The sequence below is a fragment of the Vitis vinifera genome, chromosome 12 (assembly GCF_030704535.1).
Source record: "Vitis vinifera cultivar Pinot Noir 40024 chromosome 12, ASM3070453v1".
NCBI classification, from domain to species: domain Eukaryota; kingdom Viridiplantae; phylum Streptophyta; class Magnoliopsida; order Vitales; family Vitaceae; genus Vitis; species Vitis vinifera.
The window spans coordinates 5,567,656-5,578,865 of record NC_081816.1 but is presented as its reverse complement, the minus strand read 5'-3'; the positions used below and the strand labels follow the sequence as shown (position 1 = coordinate 5,578,865).

Here is an 11,210-nt window from a genome sequence, read left to right as displayed (position 1 = left end):
TAAAGAAAACTAAGAAAGAATTCAATAGATGCATGATTAGCTAGTTTTATGAAACTTGAAAATAGAAATCAAGTTCTTTTTCATAAAGGGTACACGTAACACATTGGAAAGTGAAAAATTATTGGACAAAAAAATATGACCAACATGGGTAATTGAAAGGCCTGAACCATCGCCTATCTCAATGTCATTGGGACCTTCATAGTCTTGATGAATAGAGAGATCAGAGAGTATGAAGGTGACACACACTTTACAATCCACAATCTAGTTTATGTTGGTTAGTGCATAGGTAGTGGTGAGGTTGGCTGATGCTTTAAAAGGGTAAAGATGAGGACAACAATTATAGAATTTATAGGCATCATGCCCACATTTGCCATAGATTTGGCAAATAATAGGTTAGAAACAATAGACAAAATGGTGAGAGAGAAATAATAGTTTTCCTATCATGGTAGATTGGTAGAGGTAAAAAGAGAAGCTTAGACATGTTTGAGGGGTAAGGTTTCTTATTGTTACGGGGAGTAGGCTTAAGTGGGTTAGTGCAATTGAGATTCACAATAGGTGATTTAGGTTCGAGAATGACAACAACATAGTAGAAAGATCCCATGGTATATAAGCTTATCATACAATTCCTTCAATAAAATGATGGACTTTGAGTTTGTAGACTACCATGAGCCATTTGTAGGCAGACCCTAGACCATAGGTACTATAAAAAACAAAGGTCAACATCCTTGAAAAGAGCACCAAGAGCAACAAGTTCTTAAAAAATACTCTTAATGGACAATAAGAATTTGGCAATAGATTTGGAGCATGAGTGATTCAAGATAATTAATCCTTAAGATAAATGATATAATAGTGAGATTTCTTCGTGTACAACAAGAATTTGCAACCCCATGCTACAATCAATAAAATGAATCAAAAGGTCAATTAAGTCTTCAAAGTTAGTGTCCTCTTGACATTGTTCATATGATATTTCTAAATAGATCAACAATTAAATTAAGGGAAAGAGTTAGTACAATACTATTATATATACTGGGTTTAACAATTTTTTCATTTTTTTTTTTTGCCTAAATCCAACCCAAATCGCAAATTAGGCCCAACCCAATTAAAATTAGGTGAGCCAACCTTAGAGTTGGGCCCGAGTTTATTGATTGTAACAACCAAATGTAAGAAATTCAAGTTTTCCCTTTTTCAAGATTGGTTGAAGCGAAGCCAACATAACATGGTTTAACATTTTAAATCCCTTTGCCACAAAAACAAGGATCTAATTTTTTTTTTTTTACACCATCTTGAGTAACTTCATCTTATAATTTAATTCAAATTACATTAAGAATGAGAATGGAAGATGAATTAAATGTTATACATCAACATGGTTGGATTGTTTTTTAAAATGAAAATTAGAGTAAAAAATTTGTTTCCTTGGAAACCAAAATTTATTTTTCTTGAGATTTCGGTTCATCTTTTTATGTGGTATTATGATCCACTTTTATTCGGATCTTGCTTTTGTTCATATTCCCGTACCATGCCCTAACATACCAAAAATCTTTCAAATTTGTAATTCATGTGCAAAAATATTCTTATTATTAAAATAAAGAATATTTGGTATATAAATACTATATTTTAAGTATAGTACACCAATAAAGTAGTTTTACTAACCAGGCATAAGGGATAAATGTTTTATAAATTTATAATTTATCTGTCACTAATTTTAGAGTTATCAATTTGTTAGTATGAGTTGAAAAGCCCAATATTTTTGAAGGTCACAATTACTTCTCTTTTTTTTTCTGAAGTATGAAATAAAAAATCAATGCCCCTCAGTAGATAAGAAGATCCTCCAAGTAGGTGATAAGTACAGGTGTCAAATTTTGATTGGAAAAAAATGTGAAAAGTCAAAGCTTCAACTCTTGCTTGACCTCTATTCTTCTTGTCCTCTCTTTCAGCCATTTCTACGTGGCAACCTTAAGTGAGATTCTCTTTCCCACACCACCAGTCAAAGTCGGCCAGATTCCGGCGATCGGCGGCCACATCTCCGGCGACCCAGATAAGTTGGGTCTCCACTTATGGATCACACATTTCAAACCCCAAAAAGGGCCATCCCAACGGCACAAATGGATGTGGAAAAGTAATGAGAGAGAAAAGACACCTCACTCACTTCTCCTCCACACAGACCCAAAAAAAAAAAAAGTGAATTATCCGATCTCTCTTGCATCTCCGACCATTCTCCTCTCATTATTAGCCCAAACTCTTCCTTCTTAATACCCTTGAAAAAACCCAAGAAAAGATGCTCATAACCTTCTCATCTTCACCACCATCTTCGTCCTTTTCACTCATCAGATTCATCAATTCAAAATCACCCATTTCAGAGTTGGGTCTAAAACCCAGAACCCATGTCTCAAAATCTCTGTCTTCTTCCATTTGTTATTCGTTTTGCTCATCATCAAACCTCAGTTTTCATTCCAAGAACCATTTTTTCTGCGAGAAGAGTAGGTACCCTCATGGGAAGAGAGGAAATTTCAGGTCTTGGGCTATGGCCGGGTTTGATTTTGGGAGCTTGGAGAGTGCTCAGTCTGTTGTGGAGGCAGCTGCTGTGTTGACAGCCATCATTATTGTTCATGAAAGTGGTCATTTTCTTGCTGCATATCTTCAGGGGATTCATGTAAGTAAATTTGCAGTTGGGTTTGGTCCAATTTTAGCTAAGTTTAACTCAAACAATGTAGAGTATTCCATTAGAGCATTTCCTCTTGGTGGATTTGTGGGGTTTCCTGATAATGATCCAGAGAGTGATATTCCGGTGGATGATGAAAATTTACTTAAGAATAGACCAATCTTGGATAGGGTTCTTGTCATTTCAGCAGGCGTAATTGCAAATATAATATTTGCCTATGTGATAATCTTTGTTCAAGTATTGTCTGTTGGATTGCCTGTACAAGAGGCCTTTCCTGGGGTGCTTGTGCCTGAGGTTCGAGCCTTGTCGGCTGCTTCCCGAGATGGATTGCTTCCAGGCGATATAATTCTTGCTGTTAATGGTATTGAATTGCCAAAATCAGGGTCTAGTTCAGTTTCTGAACTTGTTGATGCCATTAAGGGAAGTCCTAAAAGAAATGTGTTGCTCAAGGTTGAGAGGGGAAAGAAGGATTTTGAAATTGGGGTTACCCCTGATGAGAATTCAGATGGAACAGGTAGAATAGGAGTTCAGTTATCTCCAAATATTAAAATTTCAAAAGTTAGGCCAAAAAATTTTCTTGAGGCTTATAATTTTGCTGGAAAGGAATTCTGGGGTCTCTCTTCTAATGTTTTGGAGAGCTTGAAACAGACTTTCCTCAACTTTTCACAAACCGCCAGTAAGGTCTCGGGTCCAGTTGCGATTATTGCTGTTGGTGCAGAAGTTGCAAGGTCAAACACTGATGGGCTCTACCAATTTGCAGCCATCCTAAATCTTAACCTTGCAGTAATAAACCTTCTCCCATTACCTGCTTTAGATGGGGGGTCGTTGTTCTTGATACTTCTAGAGGCAGCCAGGGGTGGGAGAAAGCTCCCTTTGGAATTAGAGCAGCGGATTATGTCATCAGGGATCATGCTTGTTATACTTCTTGGTTTGTTCCTTATTGTTCGAGATACATTAAACCTTGATTTCATCAAAGAGCTATTATGATTTCTTGCAATGTCTTGGAAGCTCGAATATGGGTTGGCTTGGAAAAGGTTTCACTCAAAGCTCTTGAAGATCAGCTTGGTTTCCTGCAATGCATCATGGGCGGGACCAGACTGAGTTGGATTTGGATGCTTGACATGACTAGTTGCTTTGTACAAGACATTATGTGGGAGGTAGTTCACGGCTTCTTCTCCAATTTGTTTCATCCCTTGTGGATCATCCTACTTATAGTCTTGTCAATCATAATACTAGCATGGCTTATTCAACTCCAAATGTCTCATTTCAACTCTTATTACAATCTACAAATATACATGTAGCAATCACTATTCTGTTACAATTGATTCTTGGTAATTATTGGAATTGAATGTTATGAGTTGAAATTAGATCTTTGGTCTATATATTCTTCTGGGTCCAGTCCTAGTGAACTTTAAGATACAGAGAGGAACTGGAAGTGTTCCTTAGTAGTAAAAATTGTCAAAAAGCTTTAAAGTATTCCATTGTGTTTCCTTGATCCTATTTTGTTTCCTAAATTTGTTGCCAATGACTAATTTGATATTTGATAGTACGAGGCCTTACCTTGCTATGCTCCTTTAATGCCTTTTTGGTTTTGGTTTAGCATCAAGACTCTCCTTTCCTCTGTTATCAACATCATCAGGCAAATTAGACTTACCTTTCCTTTCTTTGTGAGCCATTGCCAGATCAATTAGCCCAAGTGTCAGCTAGTGCAACCATCCAAGAATGATCTGTACAAGAATTGAAATTGATGAATTATGACTAAAACCTAGATATCAGTTTAGAGGTTCATTGCATCCCCAGCTTTTCCTGTTTTTGGATAAATTTGGTGCATGAGTAAGTTACTAAGTTTGATCATGTGGTAAGTGTTTGAAACTTAAATGATTTTAGAACCTGTTGCTAATACCAGCTGGTATACTCTCTTCAAACTGCTACTATTTATTCTCAATTGCTGTAGATTATGTAGTCAAGTGGTTAGTCAATCTAGTATCAACAGCATCTGCAAAATTGTGGGTGTCGGCTCTTGCCGGAGACAAGAAAAGGAAGGCATTAAGTTGATCAAAAGAAAAGGGTGGTGGCTGTTTTGATCATCTACAGCCAAGCTATCTAAGATCAAAGTTTTGAGGCTGGTTTATACCGTGGAAAAGTTTCCCATGGTGTAGTCCACCGAAGCCTGAGGAGCAGGGGGACCGAGAACAACATCAGCCCTTTTGTGGAGACATGAAATTATCAATTAAAACATTGCAGATTGGGAAGCTGAAACTTTCTGGGATTGTTGTAAGAGGATACAGATGTTTTAGAGTTGCAGAGCTCTAGAGATTATATCGGTGTAAGGTGAAGCATAAAGATTAAAAAGGACACAAATAAGAGAAAGGTACTCAGTTATCCGGCAAATTTCATCACCCTATAAACCATTATTTATAGGCATGGGCTATGCGGTCATCCGCAAAACCCTGAATTTTAACACTTCCCCCATCCTAGTAGAAGGGTATGCCTCTTCATCTTCTTCAAAACATCATTGGGTAAAATCTTGTAAGAAAAACTTTAATAGAAGGAAATTGAAAAGTATAATATTCTTTAAATGCTATTAGGTTGCTATGATTGTCTTAAAATTTAGCAAAGACAAAGCTTAGATGAAAAGGGGCAGAGATTACGTTGGTTTGATGGCGATGCTGTCCCATGAAGTCGAGGCAACGTCAGAAATGTCGTCGTGGCATGACTGGCAGTGAAGTGGAGAGGTGCTCGCCGATGGACGGTGAGACCATGGGGCAAGTCGTGGTGCCATGTTGGTGTGAGGAGTCTAGAGAAATGGGTTGATGCTGAAAATTTGTTGACCTCATTGTAATATTTTCAAGTTGGGGCAAAACTATACATTACTGGAAAATTAATGGAGAGTAGTATGTTTGGTCATGTACAATTTGTTTAACACATTAATGTGCCAATTGCACTTAACGTAGGGAACTTCTTCTTTGTTTACTTCTTTAAAATGACATGGGTCGAGCCACATAAGAGATGAGTAAATGTGATTTGTTTATATGAAAGCATTTCAAAACTTTACCTATATATGTCAACCAGTAAAAGTAGTATTCCATTTAATGAATGTTCGATTTATAGCTCAAGATAATATTTTATTTCTAAAATTTTTTATTTCAAATTCTTTCTTTAAATAATTAACTATTTTTGTGAGCTATTTAAAAGTTTCTATAAGATTCAAATCATCCACATATACTATAATTATTGTAAATTTGATTTAATATTTTAATAAAAATATACAAGCAAATTCAATTATTCACCTACCTTCTTTTTTTTTTTTTTCACCATATACATTAATATTTTAATTTTATTATAGATTCACATCTCTTTAAATAGAAAAAGGGCCACTTAAAAAACCAAATAATTAAAATACCATGCAAATATTTTTATATTCATATTTTAATAAAATGTATATTTAAATTATAAATATACCTTAACTAGTATATAATAAATAATGAGCAAATTAATATCAATCCCTTGAAGGATACGTTTTTTTTTTTCATATAATTATTTTTTATATTTTCTCCAATAGAAGAAAGAAAGACATGTTATTTAATATTATTTTATAAATAAAAAAAGGTTATTTAAGAAAATAATAAACTATGATGCAATTAATTTTATATTTTCTTATTTTTTTTAAATACAGACCAAAAATAAATTACTATATTTAGAATACAAACACATAATCAATAATTTAACATTTCGTAATAATACTATGTGAAAGTAAAGCATATTATTTAGTGTTATTGGTGAAGTACGTGTGTGAATTAAGAGTCCATTCGACAATAATTATCGTAATTATCAAAAATATTTTTGGTTTAAAAAGTATTATTTTAAAAAAAAAATATGAAGTGTTTGACAAATTTTAGAAAGACTTTTAAAATTTTTTAAAATTATTTATAATATTAAAAAAATCACTTATAATATTTTTTGACTTAAAAATAGATTTCAAAAAAAAGTATTTCCACTAAAAATATTTCAAATAAATACACTTTTAAACATATTTTGAATATAGATAATCCTTATTGTACATGAAAACATAGTACTTGGTTGTATTGAATAAAAATTTATTATATGCATTAAATATTATATTGTCATTATTATTATTATTATTATTATTATTATTATTATTATTATTATTATTATTATTATATAGATGTAGTTATTATTAATTTTTGTTTCTTATAATTCCAATAAAATACGAAAAATGAAATAAATTTAATATTATAATCATTTTGGGTGTTGTCTCATAAATTGTTTATAAAAGAATTATAAAAAAATGTACCAAAAATAGAAAATGGGGGTGGGTTGAGAAAACGCGTATAAATTACGTATGCATGTGGGCTGTAGCATGCAAAACGGAGCGAATTACAAGCTTTCACCTCTAAATTCTCAGAAGCGTCTCTGTGGGGGGCTTCTCTCACCACCCCCAAACCCCAGCTTCGCTTTCCACAGCTCATCTCTCTTTGCTCTCCTCTCACTCTTCATCCTTTTTCCTCTATCAATTACCCTCTGTGTCGCTCTTTCTCTCTCTGTGTATCTGTTTTTCTCTATCTCTCCCCCTCTGACCCATAATCAGAAGAGGAGGAGGAGAGGAGGAACAGCCACAGCCCTCATTTTCTCTCTTTCTCTCACATTCTCTCCTCTGTTTTTTGTCTGTATTTTGGAGAGGGGAGAGAATTGAATTCAACTTCTCTGCCAAACCCTCTCCCAAGAAAAAGAAATAAATTACGACCATATATATATATATACATATCTATATAGATACATATATAAAGTTTTGTGAAGCAGTAGAAAGCAAAAAAGAAAATGATAAGCAACAGCGGTGGTGGTGGTGCGTTGAGCGATGATGCGACGTCTGGGATGGGCGGCAATGGAGGGGCTAATCAGGGGCTGAAGAAGGGACCGTGGACGACGGCAGAGGACGCGGTGCTGGTGGAGTATGTGAAGAGACATGGAGAGGGGAACTGGAACTCTGTGCAGAAGAATTCAGGGCTGTCCAGGTGTGGGAAGAGTTGTAGGCTGAGATGGGCTAACCACTTGAGGCCTAATCTCAAGAAGGGTGCATTCTCTCCTGAAGAAGAGAGACTCATTGTTGAACTCCATGCTAAGCTTGGTAACAAATGGGCTCGCATGGCTGCTCAGGTTTGATAATTATTCTCTTTTCTTCTTCTGTTTGTGTTTTCATTTTCCTCCTCTCACCATACCTGTTCAGATTTTGATGTTTCCATCTCTCTTTTGGTTTTTTCTTTGGTTTTTTTTATGACCCATCTGGACTTTTCCTCTCTATTTATCCTCTGTTGATTCTTCTTTTCTTTGTCTTCAGTTACCAGGTCGAACAGACAACGAAATCAAGAACTACTGGAACACAAGGGTGAAGAGACGGCAGCGAGCTGGTCTGCCTTTGTATCCGCAAGGAGTTCAGAAGGAAGCACTTCACCAGCAGCAGCAGCAGCCCGTACTGTCCCATTCTTCATCTTCTATGTTTTCACCATTCCTGTCATCACCTCAGCAGACAAAGCCCAGTTTCAATCCTACTCTCTCGCTTTTCGATCAGGTCAATTTCACAACTTCTGCAAATCCTATAAGCAGCCACGCCAATTCATCTTTTCTCAGCAACCCCTCTTCCCAGTTTAAGTTTTTCCCCAACAACAATGCCGGTTATACTATGCCGTTGTCCCCTGTTTCACCATTCCAATCCTCGATGTCTTCTCTCTACAACCATAGCCTCACTCCATCCCAACTTCTCTCCCAGTCTCCAGTTCAGTTCAATTCTGGCAGCTTTGACGGCAGTTTCAATCTAAATCAGCCAATTGTGGGATCCCAATTTCACCCAATTGTTGCAGTTCCGGGGATGAATCTGAAACTTCCTGCATCCCCATCTCCACTACAACAAACCACCTCTGCTTCCTCAGGCGCAACCGGGGACGATTACATGATATCACAGTCAACCACTGCTAATACTTATGTGGTTGCTCAGCCACTGTCACAGGACACTAGTGGTTTGCTGGATGATATGTTGAAGGAGGCTGAAACTTTGTCCCGAAATGAGAATTCCAAGGAGGAAAACTGTGTAGTGCAGTTTGGGAATGCGCAAGCTGAGGACAACTCCATGGCTGCATCAAACAAGGGAAAACATGTCCTTGATGGGATTGTGCAGAACGGAGCTGGTCAGCATATGTGGTCTGCTTACGGGAACCGCCAGGCCACTCCTGAGAACCAGTGGGCTGATTCCTGCGCTGCTCAGGCACATGCTGGTGAGTTCATGTAAAGGTGTTCGATGAAATTCGCATCGATTTCAATATTGTTTGTAGCTCCAGATTTTGAACATATGGCTTGTTGGTCACACAGGGATGAAGCGAAAGAAGGAACAAATGGAGGAGATTGCTTGCATGGATGATGATCTGTTGAGCCTACTAGACTGGCACCATGGCTATGGAGATGTATCAATTGGTCAGCTTACAAATGGGATTGGTGCTAACATGGGACTTGACCATACTTCACCCTTCTCAGCCCCCGCAGCCACCACCACCGCTGCCACTGCTGCCACCGCCACCGCCACCGCCACCACCAGCACCACCAACCCGAGCCTTAAACAGGGCATGGAGTCATGCGAATGGTACACCATGCCTAGCATTTGTTAAACAACTCTTTTTGGGAACACTTAACATTTTATTCAAAGGCAGTAGTTTTATGGGTCTTAAGTTCAATGATTGTTTGAGATTAACTTTTCTTACCATTTGCAAAAGAAACAAAAAAAGGAAAAAGATTTGTACATTATTGTAAAACTTTGTGATATTCTATACTTAGCTATTTAGAGTATGACATTCATTGTTGATTTTGATACTTTTACTGCAGAGTAATGCCATAAATTGCCGGACAACTTCTCCAAACAGGTTCTTCCAAGGGTATAAAGGCCTTAATTTTGTAAAAAGATTTCATGTGGTGCTACTCCAAGGAGTCTTTATTGAATGGGTCTCTTAAATAATTAGTTGCTTTGTGTGAAGAATAGATACAAAAATGCAAGTAGGTTCTTTTTCTTTGGTAGAAAAAAAAAAAAAAAAAAAACACATTGTGCTAGTCAAAAGAACCATTCTCTTTTGGTAAATGAATCCCAAATTTTGGGCATGACATGATAGTTATTTGAGATAGTGTGAATGGAGTTGTGGCATGACATATATTTTCCTCAATTTAGGGGTGGGGGGCAATCCGGATAGACCCAATTGGCCCATACATATCTTTATCCCGGAATCTCGGTATTTGCTAAATTTGGAGGAGCTTTAGTGAGGGGGCATGGCCTCAACATGGCTTTTATGAACTCTTTGGTTGTGAAACGTCCCTATTTTTAGAGGGAGAAAAGGGGGGTTCATGCAGGGCATCCTTTCCCCAGCTATGGCCCAATTCTCTCTATTCGTATGTGTGAGATCAGAAAACATAGGAGCTGCTTGGGTGATGGGTGACCATGGCAACACGCTTCACGTTCTCTTACCTTTCCCTTTTTGTATCTTGTGATTGATTTTTTATCATAGTGATGCATGCATCCCCCAAGTGGAGTGATAAGATCATAAAATTTGCCCCAAGTAAAAACCTAGGGTGCAAGAGACAAGTTCCTAAGACTTGTAAGGACAATTCATATGTTTTAAAGCAAAAGGGTTGGTGATCAAAGGAAGGCAACATCCATTCGTATCATCATAGATAGTTTCCGAGTCTATCCTTGACCAATATTATTTAGAATTTTATGATTCGTTTTCTCTTTAATTTACAATGAAGATATTTATTTATATGATAAAAAAATTATATCAATTTTTTTTAGTAAGAATGAATGTGAGAATCAAGAAGGTCACCTCATGCCTATTATAAACAATATTTTAGCATTGCGAAAATAATGAAGAAAGAAAAAAAAAACATTGATATATTGGGAAGGTACTAAAAAGGAAAAAAAAATATTAAAAGAAAATTATTTTTTAATATTTGGTTTTTTTATTAAAAATATGAAAGAAAATTAAATATAATTAAAATTAGTTTGAAAGTTATATATATATTTTCAAATCATTGAATACTTATATGGTATAGTTAAAATAAATTAAATAAATTTAAAATACGATATGAAAAGATTTATTGAATTTAAATATATTTTTTTATTTTTTATTTCTCGCATTCTCTTGGATTTTTCAAAAACCAAATTAAACTTATATGTTTGCTCATGACTTTTCAATAGAGTTTTTACTCCGTAAAATAAATTTCTAAAAAAAAAAAAAAAGGCACCAAGAAGATGTCAAATCAAACCATCCATGGTAAAAGATCATCAAAGGAAAAAAGTTCTATCTTTTTTTTTTTTTATATCACTTTCTAGATGTTTTAGTGGGCACAGAGATTGCATGTTTATATGCTGGTGAAGGCATTACCCACACCAGTGACACCACCCCATTTCAAGCCATTGATTCCTCTTCCCCACAAACCTTGTGTTTCCTTTGCTTCACTTCCTACTTTCCTAGTCTTAATTTTTCCCTTTTTCCAAACT

The 11,210-nt window shown here is 36.0% G+C and overlaps 2 protein-coding genes across 2 annotated transcripts; both read left to right on the top strand.

Moving 5' to 3' along the window:
- Nucleotides 1-1,925: 1,925 nt before the first annotated feature.
- Nucleotides 1,926-4,026, top strand: LOC100248242 (probable membrane metalloprotease ARASP2, chloroplastic). The gene has a single exon (XM_010658904.3). It carries the CDS (start codon nt 2,276-2,278, stop codon nt 3,644-3,646), a length of 1,371 nt encoding a protein of 456 aa, XP_010657206.1. The 5' UTR covers nt 1,926-2,275; the 3' UTR covers nt 3,647-4,026.
- Nucleotides 4,027-7,057: 3,031 nt separating this feature from the next.
- On the top strand, nt 7,058-9,443 carry LOC100253438 (transcription factor MYB101). Its single transcript, XM_002268933.4, has 3 exons — nt 7,058-7,834; nt 8,016-8,946; nt 9,041-9,443. Exons 1-3 carry the CDS (start codon nt 7,499-7,501, stop codon nt 9,331-9,333), a joined length of 1,560 nt encoding a protein of 519 aa, XP_002268969.1. The 5' UTR covers nt 7,058-7,498; the 3' UTR covers nt 9,334-9,443.
- The last annotated feature ends 1,767 nt before the right edge of the window (nt 9,444-11,210 follow it).